The sequence below is a fragment of the Camellia sinensis genome, chromosome 4 (assembly GCF_055761805.1).
Source record: "Camellia sinensis isolate YWXY chromosome 4, ASM5576180v1, whole genome shotgun sequence".
In the NCBI taxonomy this organism is placed as follows: Eukaryota; Viridiplantae; Streptophyta; class Magnoliopsida; order Ericales; family Theaceae; genus Camellia; species Camellia sinensis.
The window spans coordinates 110,613,708-110,632,968 of NC_138964.1; the positions used below are offsets into that span (position 1 = coordinate 110,613,708).

Below are 19,261 nucleotides of genomic sequence, written 5' to 3' on the forward strand. Positions count from 1 at the left end.
CAAATGCTTGCAACCCTAACTGAAGCAATGATACACTAGCAAAGACAACAACCTCTGCCTCCTCCGCCCCCTTCGGTCCAAGTTGAGCTGGATAACAATGATATTATAAATCTAACTCAGAAGTTCATGAAGATGAAGCCGTCGACTTTCTTAGGTGGTATTGAATCCTTAAAGACAGTGACATGGCTACTTGAAATGGAGAAACTATTTGAAATGTTTCCTTGCTCCGAGACACAGAAGGTTCTATTGGCCACATATACCCTAAAAGATGAAGCCCAAAGATGGTGGTTGCTAATTCAAAATAGTAACGGGAACATAACATGGGCTCAATTCAATGAGATTTTCTATGATAAGTACTTTCTTCAGTGCTTTTGAGATCAAAAGGTTTCTAAATTCTAAGATCTTAAGCAAGGTAAGATGTCTGTAGCTGAGTATGAGGCTAAGTTCACTGAGTTGGCCAGATTTGCTCCTCATGTGGTCAACACAGACTATAAGAAGGCTCAGAAATTTGATGGGGGATTAGATTTGGAGGTGTTTGATTGAGTAGGCGTTTTGAAGTTGTCTACATATGTGGAAGTACTTGATAGAACATTGATGGTAGAGGCCATTCTAGCAGCCAAGAAACAAGCTAAGGCTCAAACAATTGAATGGCGAGGTAAAAGGTCCGGATTCAATTTCAAGAAGGGTCGGTCATTTTCAAAGAAGCAGAACACGGGATCCTCCAGTAGCTCTAGTCAGAGTAGTGGATCTATTTCAAACTGTCCAGATTATGGAAGGAAGCATAGATGAGTGTGTTACTGTGCATCTAGTGCTTGTTATCGGTGTGGCAAACTCGGTCATATAATGAAGGATTGTCCATTGGGGTCCAAAAATGCCAACCGCCCTGCAGCAAGTTCAGCCGGATCTGCCTCCGTAACAAGATCAAATGCAAGAACTAATGCCGGAGGTAATACTGGAAATGAAACATTAAGGCAAGTGAGAGTATTCACACTGGTGCCAGGGGATGTACAGAATACTGAGTCAATAGTGTTATGTATAATTTCTATCTGTGCCCAAAATGCATATGTCTTGATAGATTCTGGTTCTACACACTCATTTGTGTCCCATGCCTTTTCTCGGAAATGAACTAGACCATTAGAACCTATGAATTATTTATTGTCTGTTTCTACACCAACTAGGGGTTTTATGGTATGTGCATATATGTTTATCCAGCATGTGATGTTGTAATCAGTGATATAACGTTGTATGTTGGTTTATTACCTTTGGGAATTGATCATTTTGACTGCATATTGGGTATGGATTGGTTGACGAAGTACTGTGCAACTATTGACTGTGTGAATAAAACTGTTGTGTTTCGTCCACCCGGTCTACCTGAGTTTGTGTTTGTTGGGAATGGGGTAGTTCCTCCACCATACTTGATTTCTACCATGAAAGTTGTTAAACTACTTAGGAAGGGATGTAGGAGCTATGTGTTGTGTTCTGATCGAGACTTCTGCTAGTCCGAATGTGGAAACTATTCTCGTTGCTTGCGAATTCCCTTATGTCTTTCCAAATGAATTACCTGGGAATTTAATTAATAGAGAAATTGAATTCACCATTGATGTACTACCTGGGACACAACCTATTTCCAAAACCCCTTATAGAATGTCAACCTCAGAATTGAAAGAATTGAAAAGCCAACTTCAAGAACTGTTAGATAAAAAGTTTATCCGACCGAGCACTTCACCATGGGGTGCTCCAGTTTTGTTTGTCAGAAAGAAAGATGGATTTTTTAGGCTGCGTATGGACTATCAAAAATTGAACAAAGTGACTTTCAAGAACAAATACCCACTACCCTGAATAGATGACCTATTTGACTAGCTTCAAAGAGCACAAGTGTTCTCTAAGATAAGCCTTAGATCCAGGTATCACCAACTAAATGTTAAGGCAGAAGGCATAGAGAAAACTGCATTCAGAACTAGATATGGGCATGATGAGTTTTTGGTAATGCCATTTGGGGTAACTAATGCACCTATAGCATTTATGGACCTAATGAACAGGGTTTTCAAACAATTCCTTGATGAATTTATCGTTGTATTTATTGATGATATACTGACTTACTCCAAAAGCAGGGAAGAACATGAAAGCCATCTGAGAACTGCCTTACAGATTCTAAGAGAGAAGAAGTTGTCTGCCAAACTTTCCAAATGTGAGTTTTGGCTTGACAGTGTAGCATTTGTAGGACATGTAATCAACAAAGATAGCATATCGGTGGATCCACAGAAAATTGAGGCCATTGTGGACTGGCCAAGACCAACCAATGTGTCAGAAATCAGAAGTTTTCTGGGGCTTGCTGGCTACTACCACAGATTTGTAAAAGACTTCTCTAAACTTGCCATGCCATTGACACAGTTAACATAGAAAAATGTGTCATTTGATTGGACTGATCAACAGGAATCAGCCTTCCAAGAGCTGAAAACTAGACTGGTAATTGCACCAATTTTGGCATTGCCCATCAGAATTGATGGGTTTCAAATTTACAGTGATGCTTCCTACAAAGGCTTGTGGTGTGTGTTAATGCAGAATGGAAAGGTGATTGCCTATGCTTCTCGACAACTCCGCCCACATGAAAAGAATTACCCAACTCATGACCTTGAATTAGTAGCTGTGGTTTTTGCATTAAAAATTTGGTGCCATTATCTGTATGGTGTGACTTGCGAGGTATACACTGACCACAAAAGCTTAAAATATTTTTTACTCAGAAAAAACTGAATATGAGACAGAGAAGATGGTTAGAGTTGATTAAAGATTATAAGTTGCAGATTTTGTACCATCCAGGGAAGGCAAATACAGTCGCAAATGCCTTGAGCCGAAAATCTATTGGAAATTTGTCATGTTTACTCACTGGCCAGAGAGAATTGTTATGTGACTTAGAGAGGAATGAAATTGAGATAGTTCTGCGTAAACAAGGTGGAATTCTAGCCACCATCTCTGCTTAGTCTGCAATCATTGAAGAAATTAGAGAGAAACAACTTGAAGATGAGTTTTTGAAGAGAGTTATTGATGAAATTAACTAAAAACCGAGGCTAGGATTTGTGATTGAAAGTGGTGTGCTGAAATTTCATAATAGACTTTATGTACCGAATTGTTCTAATTTGAGGAAACGTTTTATGATTGAAGGCCATAATTCAAAATTTGCTATGCATCCGAGGAATACAAAAATGTACCATGACTCGAAACAAAATTTCTGGTGGTCGGGAATGAAGAAAACCATTGCTGATTTTGTGACTAGATGCTTACATTGCCAACAGGCAAAAGCTGAACATCAACGACCTGCTGGATTACTTTAGTCGCTTTCAATACCGGAATGGAAGTAGGAGCATATCATGATGGACTTCATTGTCGGATTGCCTCATTCCTCTTGAGGTATAGATTCTATTTGGGTCATTGTTGACTGTTTGACTAAGTTTGCTCATTTTCTGCCTGTGAAAACTTTTTATAATGCTGATAAATTAGCTAACATTTATATGAATGAGATTTTGAGATTACTTGGTGTGCCAGTATCCATTGTATCTAATAGAGATTCGAAGTTCACGTCAAGATTCTGGCAAAGTTTGCAACATGCTTTGGGAACAGAACTGCGATTGAGTAGTGCATATCACCCATAGACAGACAGGCAATCTGAATGAACCAATCAAACTTTAGAAGATATGTTATGGATGTGTGTATTGGATTTCCATGGGAATTGGGAGGCTTATCTTCCTCTGGCCGAGTTTGTGTATAACAACAACTATCATTCCAGTCTTGGAATGGCTCCTTATGAAGCTCTATACGGTCGGAAGTGTCGATCTCCGATTTGCTGGGTTGAGGTAGGTGATAGACCATTGTTGGGACTGGAACTTATGCAAGAAACAACTGAAAAGGTGAAATTGATCCAGCAACGTTTGAAAACTGCACAGTGTCGCCAAAAGAGTTATACAGATGTCCGGAGAAGAGACAGAGAATATGAGATCGAAGATCATGTGTTCATAAAAGTGACTCCGATGAAAGGCCAGACACGGTTTGGTGTAACGGGCAAGCTAGCATCGAGATATGTTGCGCAATATGAAATTCTTAAGAAGATCAATTCGGTGACGTATCGGGTAGCCTTACTGCCGGTCATGAAACATATGCACAATGTTTTTCATGTCTCAATGCTTCGAGACTATCTAAGAGATCCATTCCATGTGATTGAACCAACTCATGTGCTTCTGAAAGATGACAATATGTATGAAGAGAGGCCAATATAGATTGTTAACCGTCAAATCAAAAGACTGAGGAACAAGGAAATCCCACTGGTAAAGGTTGATTGGAAAAACCACGGAGGGACCTATGCAACTTGGGAAACTGAAGAAGATATGATGAAAAAAAATGTTGACTTGTTTCCGTTGGATCTGGTGTTCTTCCAAAATGAAGGTAACTCGAGTTTGGAGGACCAAACTCTTTACGGGGGGAAGACTATAACAATCCTAACCCATGATTAACTGTTAAGCCATGATTAAGTATGCCTAATAAGTAATTAAGATGAAATCCTGAGTTAATTACATGTGCATTGCATTATGTGTGTTTATATCTGTTTGCTATAGAAATATCTGTTTCTGTTTCTTTTTGGTTCTGCGAATTGAAGGCCTTATCGGCATCCGATCACGAAATTGACTTGAATTTAGTGTAAGTTGAAATTTTTAGAATTTTATGGTAGGTTTAATTAAAATATGATTCGGAACGAATTCAATTAGAATAATTAATGTCACTTAATTAGTCATTGATTATACTTCTTAATCAAGCCTATATAAGGCCACCCCTAGCACTTCCTATACACTTTACACTCTCATTCCCTCATCTTTTGAGATCAAACGTGAGAGAGAAAGAGAGAGAAAAGGAAGACTTGAATTCAACTAGAGGATTGTGGGAAATTAGAAGAACTTGTTTTGGCTTGGAAACTTAAACAATTAGCTATCTAACATTCAATTGAGAAGCTAAGGTAAGGACTCAATCCTTTAATTATGTAATTGAAATAGCTAATAGCGGCATTCATGGGAATTGGGAGATGAATTACAAGAATTGAGCTAGAATTAAGGGAATTAAGTTAAATCATGCATGCATGTACATTTCATGCATTTTCAAGTTGTTTCCAAGAATTTTCCTCATGCATGTTATTATTTCACCTTAGTTTTGAAAAATCATGAAGTTTCATTCCATTTAATCTTATTAGATCATGATTTGAAAGCTTAAAAGTCATGACAATTCATGCATGTCATGTTCACATCATATTCTTAAGTTTCAAGTTGAATTTTGAGAAATTGGCAGGCTTTTGGGCCTTGATTTGGCGAAATGGTTTTGATTTCATGATGTTGGACAAGTTTAGACATGTTTTCTCAAGTTTTGAAGCCCAAATGGTGTATTTTAAAGTTTTGACTTCGAGTTTTGAACTTGGGAGTGCAATATGGAAATTCCAAAATTCTGCACTCCGCTCGAGCGACAATAGTTGCGCTCGAGCGAGGACCTCAGTCTCATACTCGAGCGATTGTCGAGCTAAACTAAAAATTCACACAACCAGTACTTTTACTGAGTTTACAGACCACTTGAGCTAAGGAAGTTGCGCTCGAGCGACCTCTCACATGTTTGGTCGCTTGTTCGAGCGAGGCCCCTATTTTCAGCATGTTTGCTCAAGTGTTTTCAAGTACATTTTAGCAACCCCATTGCATCCTAGGCATTCCTAGGCCATGATTAAGAGAAAATAATGAGGTTAAAGGATAGAAACACATTATGAACGAAATGAAATAGGTTAAGCACTGTCCAAGTGTGTGTTTTAATCTGTGAATCTGTTATGTTTGCATAGGTCACGCGCTATGAGCTGTTGATCTATTGGTTACTACCAAAGTTATCTGTGCAATTATTTTAAGTAATAACTTAGTAAAGCTATGTTTGTTATAAATTACTTTCTGAACATTATGGTACGACATGAACTATTTTAACGATACAAAAGGATATGCTATGATTACATGAATGATGATCCACTTCTTTGACATGTTTATGTGGTATCCTTAGCAGAGGCCCTTACCCAGGGGAAATAGTGTTGTGGCTTATGGTCATGAGGCCCTCGCTCGGGGGAATAATACCGTGGCCAGGCCCTTGCCCGGGGGAATAATATTGTGGCTCATGTGTGAGGTATGTTACCTAGTACTGGAGGTTCCATTATAGAACTTGATATGCTTGACCATAGGAATATGTTAATGCTAATGGATGTACTGCGCATGATTTGAATGTGAATATGATTCTGATTCTGTTTCTGATACGAATATGATTTTGTATCTAATATCATAAAAGGTGTGGAATTTGTTCTGGACATCATTCATTAAAACCTTTACTCTGTTATTATTCACTGGGCTCCAGCTCACTCTATTATTTATGTTTGTAGGCGACCAGGCATGTGACCAGACTCAGAATTGATAATCTGGAATTTTGGTTTGTCAGCCAGGCTTTGTGCCTCCCGAGGAGGTTCTGAGTTTCTTGTGGTCCTATTTTGTGAACGTAAAGGCTTTGTTTACTTTTGGATTCAGAACAAGTTTCTTGTTTATTTGTATATTGGGCTCGGTCCCCTTTTTGCTTTATCTATAACGAAAGTGACGTAGACTACTGTATTTATGATGTCACACTTATGTATATTATAAGTTTTCGAATTTCTATCCCGTGTATGTTTACACAGCTCAATAGACTATGTATGTTTCTCTGTTTGCTTCCACTAGCCCCTTATATTTTGCTAATTAGTTCAGAGGCCTTCGGTAATCCGAGGATTACTGGCCGGTTATGACACTAAACCTGTAGGAGCGGGTTTGGATCGTGACAAACCCATTAGACTCATACTTTATTCATTCAAGCACTCTCCTCACTTAGTACCAAAACAACAATACTCCAACACCAAACACCATTATATGGGGGTTCTACAACCTCTCCCACACCCTCTTAAGTCTGAAGTGGACTCTTGGGGCCGAAACCCCCAATTCCCCTTCGCAGAACAATATACACCACCAACACAATCACATACAACCACACTACATCGCAGATCGATGAGGTCCATGATAGGCTCACTACCCACACCAATCTACATGCATCTGACAACAATCACAACACCACTTCTGTCACTACAAGACACAAGCCTCTTGCTCTTCCAACAAGCCTCCACTGCAATAAATTAAAACTTATAACATAAGCCAATATCAACCAAACCGAACATACTGACTAGTATAACTCCACCCTCGCCATATTCTAACTAATCATAATGACCCTCAAAATACCCATCTTCCACAACCAACTCTATTGTCCACCCATTCTAAATCAATTTCAACCAAACACAAATTATTTAGCATAGTAAACAATCCCTAAGTCAAAATAAGGCTCTCTGGCCATCACATTCCTAATTCAAAACGCAATAGTTCATACACGTCAATATGAAAATTTCTAAATTCCACAACGACTCATCACATTAAGAAAAGCTCAAAATCACAACGTATCCAACTCATAAAATAAACAACCCACCATATATACATAAACAAAAAACATTTTCCCTCCAACGGTCCACATCATACCGGTTACAAAACAAAACGACTACATAATAATTACAACCATTTGCCCTCCAGTCACAAAACAAGATAACCAAAACTAATTACCAAAAACAGCTATCCATCCGCCACCACCGCTATCACATTCCTAACTAGACAAGGACAAGAGCTATGATGGGTTATTCTCAACCCCCGGAACCCTCCAAGAACTATGATGCCAGGGACAAGAGCTACTAACTTGACCCAGCTGGCCACACTTGAAACAAACACGCATCTCCTCAGTTTGAGGGTAAAAGTTTAACCCTCCAAAGGCTCCCGAAGTCTGGCCTACTTAGTTTTGGTATTGGTATTGCCCCTCCCCAGACTATAACGATCCCAGGTTTACCCTTGTTGTATAGTGATCCGGACATGTGACCGTGGATGTTGGTAGTTGTTTATTATCTTATTTACATCCTTTCTTACTTTGAATTTGAGTTATAGGATGTGTTGAGCGGGTTTGTTACAGGTTGGTTGAGTTTAGAAACCAAAACTAGTTGCCCAGATTTTTGGCCTGTACGCTCGAGCGGAGGTGTTGGCGCTCGAGCGTAGATTACATCCATCCAGTATCTTGTTGTGCAGTGTTGTGAGCTCGAGCGTAGGGTTGGGAGCTCGAGCGGAGGCCGGGTTCTGCAAAAGTGCTGGGCGAGAGCATTCTACGCTCGAGCGGGAGGTTGGCCGCTCGAGCGGAAGTCTGTGAGTGGCCGCTCGAGCGGGGTGTTTTACGCTCGAGCGGAAGACTGGGTTTAAGTCCCGAAATTGTGACTTTTCAAATCACTTTTTCACTTTCTCTTCTCTCTCTTACTTTTCCAAAATCACCATTGTTGAGCCTCTCACTCTAGACTCTACCTTCTCTCTAGGTTTTGATCTAGTAGGAGTGATTTACTCACCTTTGGCCTTTACAAAAAAGTTGTTGATCGTCGAGGGCTTCATTTTAATCTGAAAATCTCGGGTTTTGGAGCACGTTGGGTTTTGTCGTCTTCTCCTTTGGGGACTCCGAATTTGAGGTAGGGATAACCTACTCCTCTCTATGGGTTTGTCTTTAAATTTTGGTATTTTGAGATGTTGGGGCTTTTGTGTAATTTTACAAAGGTTGGGGTTTTATTCATAATAAACCTAGATGCATGTTTGGGCATGGAAGAATGGAATGATTGGTGAATCATTGATGAAAATGGGACCTAAGGGTTGAAATGGTAATTATGGAAAATGGCCTAATTACATTGTTTAATTAATTGGGATAATTAATTGGTGAGAAATGAGGAAATGAAATGTTGATTGAATATCCATTTGTGCATTTATTTTCTGTTTTAGAAATAACTGCTTTGGGCTATCGGTGGAGGATAGTCGTGATTGTTGTAGACAATGCTTGATGATTAAGTAAACTGAAACTAATCAATGAAATGTGTCATGGAACTTGACGGTTGATTGAATACATTAATTATATGTATTGAGTGATTGTATATAGAACCTTTGTGTTTGTATACGTTATGTGTAGAGGAGGAGATAGGGGATGTACTCCGCGGTTTAGGGGAAGATAGGGGATGTACCTCTAAACCGGATAGGTATTGGGAGGAGATAGGGGATGAACTCCGTAGACAGAGCTCATATGCTTGTCTAGAGAAGTGAAGATAGAGCTCATATGCTTATCTTTGTGAAGTGTGGATACAGCTTGTATGCTTATCTGTGGATATTGTTGATATACATATCTGTTGAGAATGTGGATATAGCTTTTATGCTTATCTGAATGTGAGATATAGTTTTTATACATATCTGTGGAAATGATGATAGAGCTAGCATGCTTATCTGTTGAAAAAGGGAAAATGAAAAGTAAATGGGACTTGTAAGTCGTTGACATAAATATGTAATTTATGTGATTGTATCAGTGTTGACCAACTATCAATTGCTAATCTTTTAGTCATTGTCCATGGTTGGTTTAGTGTATTTCTACTGGGCTGTGGCTCACCCTATATGGGAATATCATTTTCAGGTACAGGAAGCATGCCACCTCCAAGGACATAGCTGGGAGGCTAGAGGCGGACATGTTTTGTTGTTTTACTTTTGATGTATTACATGTAACTTCAAGCCAAGGGCTTAATATGTATCGAGTTAGTACTCTTTGTTGTAACCAAGTGTTAACTTGGAAAGCTGTAAGCCCGTAGGGCATTTTGTTATGATGTTAACATGTAATACTTATGTAATGAGACGCTAATGAATAATAGAAGGTGGATTTGTTTATACGTCAACGCATGTCTTGATTGATGGGTTTAATGTTATTATTTTTTGAGGGCGTTACAACTTGGTATCAGAGCGTACCGGGTTCGAATACTTTGGGTACGTGGGAAGTGATTAGGATCACAATGGGTTTGTCTCGCTTGATAGAGACTTAGATGTAGTATCATATGTGATGTGCTTAAATGCTAACATGCTTATGTGATTATGTGGGTATGGGATTTAATTTCTAGGATGTTGAGTGGATCCTTGAGTTTCTGGGAGTCTTGTTGGAAAAGCACTTGATCAATGCTATTTCTAACCGGAACTCTAGTAACGTCTCGGGACTATCATTATCCGGAAATGAAGTTCGTAAGTGCTTATGTGTTTATGTGCTTATGTGGAGTGAATTACAGTTGTCCATGCATTAGGACGTGAGTGTTTAGATTCGGCACATTTATGAATGTGCTAACGTTCTGTGTTGCCTTTATTAGGATGTCAGGACGAGGAAGAGGTGCTAGGCGTGGTAGACCTGCGAGGCAGGAAGCGCCGTTACCGGGTGAGATTCCGGCAGTACAGGAGGGGGTTGGTCAGGCCAATGTGGCCGAGCCAGTGGGTCAGCAGGCTATGGGTGCCTTGGCCAGAGAGTTAGCAGGAGCTTTGGGTATCCTTAGAGCTGGGAATCAGGCAGCTGAGACAGGGCCTTCCTTCTTGAAGAGGGAGTTCTTTCGGTGTAATCCGGACGAGTTTATCGGGGATCCTAAAGAGCCGCTTAAGGCAGATGAATGGCTCGAACAGACAACGAAGACGTTTGAGATGCTTGGCATCGAGGACGGAGCACTGAAAGTGACCTTGGCATCCTTCCAGCTGAAGGGAGATGCGGGTCAATGGTGGAAGTACGAAAAGGCTCGTGTTGGTGGGACTTGGGAGGCATTTGTGAATGCTTTTCAGGAGAGGTTTTTGTCTGCAGTAGCTAGAGAGAAGCTGAGGGATCAGTTTAGCCGGCTTAATCAGCAGGGCTTGTCAGTGGCCGAGTTTGAGGCTACTTTTACCAGTTTGTCCAGGTTTGCACCTGAACTGGTGGCGTCTGAGGAACGCCGTTGCTATGAGTTTGAGCGGAAGTTGAGGCGGGGCCTCAAGTTGAGAGTTGGTGGGTCTTATATCCGAGAATATAGACACCTGGTAGATGCTGCAGCTCATATGGAGCTCATGATGCAGGAGGAGGATGAGGGGCAGAGAGGCTCCAAGAGGAGCCAAGATAGTCAGAGTGATGGCAGGAGGCAGAGGGGTTCTAACCCTCAGCAGTCGCAGGGTGGTGTTGCTAGATCGACCTTCCCAGTGCCGAGTGTGGGCTCAGGGAGAGGTGGTCAGGGGGACTTCACTTGTTACAAGTGTGGCCAGTTGGGTCACAAGGTTTCAGTTTGCCCGCAGAAGGGTGGAGGTCAGAAAGCTGATTCTTCTTCAGCTAGACCGCAGAGTCAGAGTTTGGGCAGGGGGCAGCTCTTGACTTGTTATCAGTGTGGACAACCTGGGCACATGAAGAGGTTTTACCCACAGTTGTGTGCCACTTCGGGAGCGTCTGGTTCTAGGCAGACGCAGGGTTTTCAGCCAGCTCAGTCTGTGCAGGCCTCGAGGGCCAATCCGGGAGCTTCGTCATCCCAGTCTGTGCAGCAGTCTTTTGCTCCGAGAGGTGAGCAGGTAGACCAGGGGCCTACGGGGCGCGTGTATGCTGTTACCGCGCAGGATTTAGTACCGGCTCCATCAGTAGTGAGAGGTACTTTTCTGTTTTGCAACTCAGTTGCTAATGTGTTGATAGACACGGGTGCATCTCATTCTTTTGTATCTGCTGCATTTGCATCTGTTTTGGAATTGGAGTTAGCACAGTTAGCATCTCCTATTTGTGTGGTATCGCCTTTGGGTGGTGAGTTGATTCTGAAACAGGGTGTTAGAGGATGTGATATAGAGGTCGCCGACTATAGGCTTCCTTTTCCATTTGTTGTCATGCCCATGAAGGGTTTTGATGTTATTTTGGGTATGGACTGGCTATCGTCATACCGGGCTATTATTGATTGCTACCGCCAGAGGGTCACGTTATGTACCTTGAGCGGGGAGTGGTTCCATTTCTTGGGAGACCGGGTTGGTAGTGTTTTGCCACCGGGGTTTGATTCGCGAGGGCGAAGTGAGCTTAGTGGTCTACTTGCTAGCTTTGAGAGTAGTAAGTGTGATGAGACACAGATTGTGTTACCGAGGGTGGTTTGTGAGTATTCGGATGTCTTTCCCGAAGATCTTGTTAGTTTGCCACCTCACCGAGAGATAGAGTTCTCTATTGATTTAGTGCCTGGTACGGCGCCGATTTCTATGGCACCTTACCGTTTTGCTCCAGCAGAATTGGTTGAGTTGAAAGTTCAGCTCCAGGAATTGCTAGATAAGGGCTTTGTTCGCCCTTGTGTTTCACCGTGGGGAGCACCGACACTCTTTGTTAAAAAGAAAGATGGTGCCTTGAGATTGTGTATAGACTACCGGAAGTTGAATCGGGCTACGGTTAAGAATAAGTATCCTATGCCCCGTATAGATGATTTGTTCGACCAGTTGAAGGGTTCCCGTTGTTTCTCTAAGATAGACTTGAGATCGGGTTACCATCAGTTGAGGGTCAGGGAGGAAGATATTCCTAAGACGGCATTCCGTACGCGGTATGGCCATTACGAGTTTTTGGTGATGCCATTCGGACTTACCAATGCACCGGCGGTCTTTATGGACTTGATGAACCGGATTTTCCGGGAGTTCTTAGACCGATTTGTGGTTGTTTTCGTGGACGATATCCTTATCTATTCGTCTTCTGAGGAGGAGCACGAGGCACACTTGAGAGTGGTGCTTGAGTTACTTAGAGCCCATAGGCTGTATGCCAAGTTTGGGAAGTGTGAGTTCTGGCTGGGGGAAGTCAAATTCTTAGGCCACGTGGTATCCGGGGAAGGGGTGTCTGTTGATACATCCAAGGTTGAGGCAGTGCAAGATTGGGCACAGCCTAAGAGTGTGTTTGAGATCCGCAGTTTTCTGGGATTGGCCGGGTATTACCGTCGGTTTGTGAAAGATTTCTCCAGGTTAGCGTCACCGTTGACTAGACTGACTCGGAAGGGAGTCAAGTTTGAGTGGAGTGAGACTTGTGAAAAGTCGTTCCAAGAGCTGAAAGTTAGATTGACCACCGCTCCGGTGTTGATTATTCCGGAGAGAGGGTTGGGTTATGCGGTTTATTGTGATGCCTCACGAGAGGGTTTGGGCTGTGTGTTGATGCAAGAGGGGAAAGTGGTAGCTTATGGCTCACGTCAGTTGAAAATACACGAGAAGAATTACCCCACACACGACCTAGAGTTAGCAGCTGTGATCTTTGCCTTGAAAATCTGGAGGCACTACCTTTATGGTGAGAGGTTCGAGGTATTCTCGGATCATAAGAGTTTGAAGTATCTGTTTACACAGAAAGACTTGAATTTGAGGCAGAGGAGATGGATGGAGTTCATCGAGGATTATGATTTTGAGTTGCATTATCATCCGGGAAAGGCCAATGTTGTGGCCGATGCCCTTAGTAGGAAAACCTTTAGTGATGTAGCTTGTATAGCCATCCGGGAATGGGAGATGTTGGGAGCACTTGGCGAGTTTGATTTGCTACTGGGCGAATCTGTTAAGGCTGCGGCCTTGTTTTCTGTTGTTGCGCAGCCTACACTTGTGATTAGAGTGTTAGAGGCACAGAGAGGTGACCTTGAGGTAGAATCCCTCCGAGAGACGATCTCCAGTGGGAAAGTTGAGAAGGGTTTGACGGTGTATCCCGACCTGAGTGTGAGATACCGAGACCGTTTGTTTGTACCGGAGTCTTGCCGAGAGGAGGTACTCCGAGAGTTTCACCATTCGCGCCTTGCGGTGCATCCGGGAGGTACTAAGATGTATCAGGATTTGGGTCGCCAGTTTTGGTGGCGGGGTATGAAAAGAGATGTGGCTGTTTTTGTATCGAAGTGCCTTACTTGCCAGCAAGTGAAGGCCGAGCATCAGAGGCCAGCGGGTTTGTTGCAACCCTTGCCTATTGCCGAGTGGAAGTGGGAGCATGTCACTATGGACTTCGTTGTAGGTCTTCCGAGGACTCAACGGGGTAGTGATGCTATTTGGGTGGTTGTAGACCGGTTGACTAAGTCGGCGCACTTTATTCCTATGCGCGTGAGAGATTCAGTGGATCATCTTGCCGACTTGTATGTTTGGGACGTAGTGAGATTGCACGGGGTCCCAGTGACGATCGTCTCAGATAGAGATCCTCGTTTTACTGCTAGGTTGTGGCAGAGTTTGCAGAGTGCCCTGGGCACTAAGTTGACCTTTAGTACGGCTTATCATCCTCAGACTGACGGACAGTCCGAGCGTACTATTCAGATCCTCGAGGATATGCTTCGGGGTTGTGTCCTGGACTTCAGTGGGACGTGGGAGAGGCACTTGCCATTGGTAGAGTTTGCCTACAACAACAGTTTTCAGTCTAGCATCGGTATGGCACCGTTTGAGGCCTTGTATGGTCGACCGTGTAGGTCTCCAGTTTGTTGGGCCGAGGTGGGTGATGCACCTTTGTTGGGTCCGGAGTTGGTTAGGGAGACGACGGAGAAAGTTGAGCTTATCCGTAGGAGGCTTGTTACAGCCCAGAGTCGACAGAAGAGTTATGCCGACCGTAGGAGGAGGCCTTTGGCGTTTGAGGTAGGTGATCATGTCTTTCTGAAGATATCACCTAGGCGAGGTCTGATGAGGTTTGGGAAGAGTGGGAAGTTATCCCCTCGGTTTATTGGTCCTTTTGAGATCCTTGAGAGGATAGGTGAGGTTGCTTATCGGTTAGCCTTACCGCCGCAGTTGTCCGGAGTGCATGATGTGTTTCATGTGAGTATGCTTCGGAAGTATGAGCCAGATCCATCACATGTGTTGGATTGGACTGATTTAGAGGTAGATGAGGATGCCTCTTATGAGGAGAGACCGGTTCGGGTCTTGGATAGGCGGGATCAGGTCCTGCGTGGCAAGACCATTCCTTTGGTGAAAGTCTTGTGGAGACATCACGGAGTGGAGGAAGCCACTTGGGAACGTGAATTGGAAGTCCGAGAGAAATATCCGGACTTGTTTGTTGTTATGTAATCTTATATTTAAATTTTACATTTTGTTGAACTTAAGAGCTTGGATATATGTCTTAAGTTGTGAAACATTGAAAATGTTTTGGTTATTGGAAGTATGTTTTGGAACTTGCCTCATATGGAAGTTGAAAGTGACATTATATGCGTTATATATATTGTTGAAATTGGAAGGATAGTGCATAATGTTGATGCATGTTGAAAATACATATGTTGTTTACATATTGTGATATGTCTCTTGTTAAAGGGATGGGATGACCGGTAATGGGTCGAATTGTTGAATGTTAAAATGTAACATTGTTTAAAATGGAGGAAAACTTGTTTTTGAAAACTTGTGTTTAATTTCGGGGACGAAATTCTTTAAGGGGGGGAGGTTATAACGATCCCAGGTTTACCCTTGTTGTATAGTGATCCGGACATGTGACCGTGGATGTTGGTAGTTGTTTATTATCTTATTTACATCCTTTCTTACTTTGAATTTGAGTTATAGGATGTGTTGAGCGGGTTTGTTACAGGTTGGTTGAGTTTAGAAACCAAAACTAGTTGCCCAGATTTTTGGCCTGTACGCTCGAGCGGAGGTGTTGGCGCTCGAGCGTAGATTACATCCATCCAGTATCTTGTTGTGCAGTGTTGTGAGCTCGAGCGTAGGGTTGGGAGCTCGAGCGGAGGCCGGGTTCTGCAAAAGTGCTGGGCGAGAGCATTCTACGCTCGAGCGGGAGGTTGGCCGCTCGAGCGGAAGTCTGTGAGTGGCCGCTCGAGCGGGGTGTTTTACGCTCGAGCGGAAGACTGGGTTTAAGTCCCGAAATTGTGACTTTTCAAATCACTTTTTCACTTTCTCTTCTCTCTCTTACTTTTCCAAAATCACCATTGTTGAGCCTCTCACTCTAGACTCTACCTTCTCTCTAGGTTTTGATCTAGTAGGAGTGATTTACTCACCTTTGGCCTTTACAAAAAAGTTGTTGATCGTCGAGGGCTTCATTTTAATCTGAAAATCTCGGGTTTTGGAGCACGTTGGGTTTTGTCGTCTTCTCCTTTGGGGACTCCGAATTTGAGGTAGGGATAACCTACTCCTCTCTATGGGTTTGTCTTTAAATTTTGGTATTTTGAGATGTTGGGGCTTTTGTGTAATTTTACAAAGGTTGGGGTTTTATTCATAATAAACCTAGATGCATGTTTGGGCATGGAAGAATGGAATGATTGGTGAATCATTGATGAAAATGGGACCTAAGGGTTGAAATGGTAATTATGGAAAATGGCCTAATTACATTGTTTAATTAATTGGGATAATTAATTGGTGAGAAATGAGGAAATGAAATGTTGATTGAATATCCATTTGTGCATTTATTTTCTGTTTTAGAAATAACTGCTTTGGGCTATCGGTGGAGGATAGTCGTGATTGTTGTAGACAATGCTTGATGATTAAGTAAACTGAAACTAATCAATGAAATGTGTCATGGAACTTGACGGTTGATTGAATACATTAATTATATGTATTGAGTGATTGTATATAGAACCTTTGTGTTTGTATACGTTATGTGTAGAGGAGGAGATAGGGGATGTACTCCGCGGTTTAGGGGAAGATAGGGGATGTACCTCTAAACCGGATAGGTATTGGGAGGAGATAGGGGATGAACTCCGTAGACAGAGCTCATATGCTTGTCTAGAGAAGTGAAGATAGAGCTCATATGCTTATCTTTGTGAAGTGTGGATACAGCTTGTATGCTTATCTGTGGATATTGTTGATATACATATCTGTTGAGAATGTGGATATAGCTTTTATGCTTATCTGAATGTGAGATATAGTTTTTATACATATCTGTGGAAATGATGATAGAGCTAGCATGCTTATCTGTTGAAAAAGGGAAAATGAAAAGTAAATGGGACTTGTAAGTCGTTGACATAAATATGTAATTTATGTGATTGTATCAGTGTTGACCAACTATCAATTGCTAATCTTTTAGTCATTGTCCATGGTTGGTTTAGTGTATTTCTACTGGGCTGTGGCTCACCCTATATGGGAATATCATTTTCAGGTACAGGAAGCATGCCACCTCCAAGGACATAGCTGGGAGGCTAGAGGCGGACATGTTTTGTTGTTTTACTTTTGATGTATTACATGTAACTTCAAGCCAAGGGCTTAATATGTATCGAGTTAGTACTCTTTGTTGTAACCAAGTGTTAACTTGGAAAGCTGTAAGCCCGTAGGGCATTTTGTTATGATGTTAACATGTAATACTTATGTAATGAGACGCTAATGAATAATAGAAGGTGGATTTGTTTATACGTCAACGCATGTCTTGATTGATGGGTTTAATGTTATTATTTTTTGAGGGCGTTACACAGACGAATAAGGCTGAACCCGACTAGATTGCGGAATACCCAAAGAAGTCCCCAGTTGCATACAAAAACGCTTAGTATGACCCAGTTGATTACATGCATAGCAAATAGGTGGTCCTCGAATTCGTGACTGGTACGAAGTCTGAACTAGTAAGGATCCCAATGACTGCTCCTGTCACGGCCCAAACCTACTCTGATAGATTTAGTGCTGTAACCGGCCAGTAATCCCGGGATTACCAAGGGCATCTGAATAGATTTACACCTAATAAGGGGCTGCAGAAGCAAATATATAAAACATACATAGTCCATTGAGCTGTGCAGACATACACGGAATAGGAATTTAAAACTTATATTTATATACAATACGTGACGTCATAATTACATTAGTCTTATGTCACCAAAACCCACAAATACAGGTCTTACAAAAACTAATTTAGACGAAACATAAGAAAATGCAAGTCTTAAACTTGATTCACAAAAACTTAATCACATCTCAAACGGGAACCTCCTCTGGAGGCACAAAAGTTAGCTGACAGAAAAGAACTCCAGGCAACCTCATTGAACCTAGTCCCGCTCCTGATCACCTACATACATAAATAATAGAATGAGCTGGAGCCTAGTGAATAACAACAGAGTAAGGGGGTTATAAATGATGTCAAAAACAGATTCAGAAATTAGAGTTCATATCAAAAATAGATTTAGATTCACATACTTATACATATTTCATAAGCAGTTATATGTGGAACAGCCATTAGCTATTAGATCAGATTGGTCATAAGACTCACATGCATAGTTGGTACCGACGACCTTAAAGGTCAATATCTTGTGCACAAATAGCTGTGGTATTGTTACGCCCAGGAGAGGGCCACGTGAACATAGGCCGCGGTATTGTTATCCCTAGGCAAGGGCCACATGAACATAAACCATGGTATTGTTACCCAAGGGCGAGGGCCACGTGCATATTGGCCATAGTATTGTTACCCTCGAGCAAGGGCCACATGAACTAAGGATGCCACAAATACATTTCAGAAAAATGGACATTCATTCATGATTCATAAAATAGAATTTTAGAAAACATATCATATCATTTCAGTCAGAAAATAATTATAATCAAACATAACTTTACAGAGTTATTACTCACAGATAGCTCCAATAGCAGAAGAGTCAAATAGTTGAATCAACAATCTATGGCGCGCGAGCTACACAAACACATAACGGATACACATGAAAACACACGCTCATAAAACACTTAACTCATTTCTTTTCTATCTTGGTGTGTTTCTAATCCTTATCTTCATTATTGTGTCTTAATTAAGGCTTAGAACTTCCTAGAATGCAATGAGGATGCCAAAATGTAACTTGAAACACTTGGTCAAATTTTCAAAAACAGGGTAGTGCCCTCGAGCGTAACTTCGTTTGCTCGAGCAGTCTACAAAGTCTGCAAAAGTACTAGTTGCATGATTTTTCCGCTCGACGAACGCTCGAGCCAAAGACTGAGTAAATATGGTCTCTGCTTGAACATAACTTTCTATGCTGGAGCGGTCTGCAAAAGTCTGTAAAACTTCTGAGAGCTCTCATTTTACGTTTGAACGTAACTTCGGTCGCTTGAGCAGAGGTCAAAAATAAGGGTGGTCTCTTGAGCGCAGGTTCTGCCGCTCGAGCCAACCCCCAAACTCTACAAAAGTACTAGGAGCTCGCATTCTCCGCTAGAGCACAAACTCCACCGCTCGAGTGGAGGATGCAAATTCTGAAATTTCCAGATTGCTGATTTAAGTCCAAAACTCAATTTCAAAGCTTCAAAACATCTTTTTGGGCCAAAATTTGGTAAAACATTGAGAAACTCATAGTATATGATGAATTACAAAACATTCCGCAAAATCAAGCCCAAAAGTTTTGCCAATTGTACAAAACAAAACTTGTAACTTAAAGAACATAATATGAAGACAACATGTATGAATTGTCTTG

General features: G+C 41.8%; 1 protein-coding gene across 1 annotated transcript in view; it reads left to right on the plus strand.

The window, feature by feature from the left end:
* Positions 1–417: 417 nt before the first annotated feature.
* LOC145823968 (protein neprosin-like) overlaps positions 418–19,261 on the plus strand; it is a 41,422-nt gene continuing 22,578 nt past the window's right edge. The window contains exons 1-2 of the mRNA XM_082923547.1: positions 418–531; positions 1,179–1,458. Coding sequence (XP_082779673.1) covers positions 418–531; positions 1,179–1,458 — 394 coding nt within the window. The remainder of the gene's footprint in view (positions 532–1,178; positions 1,459–19,261) is intronic.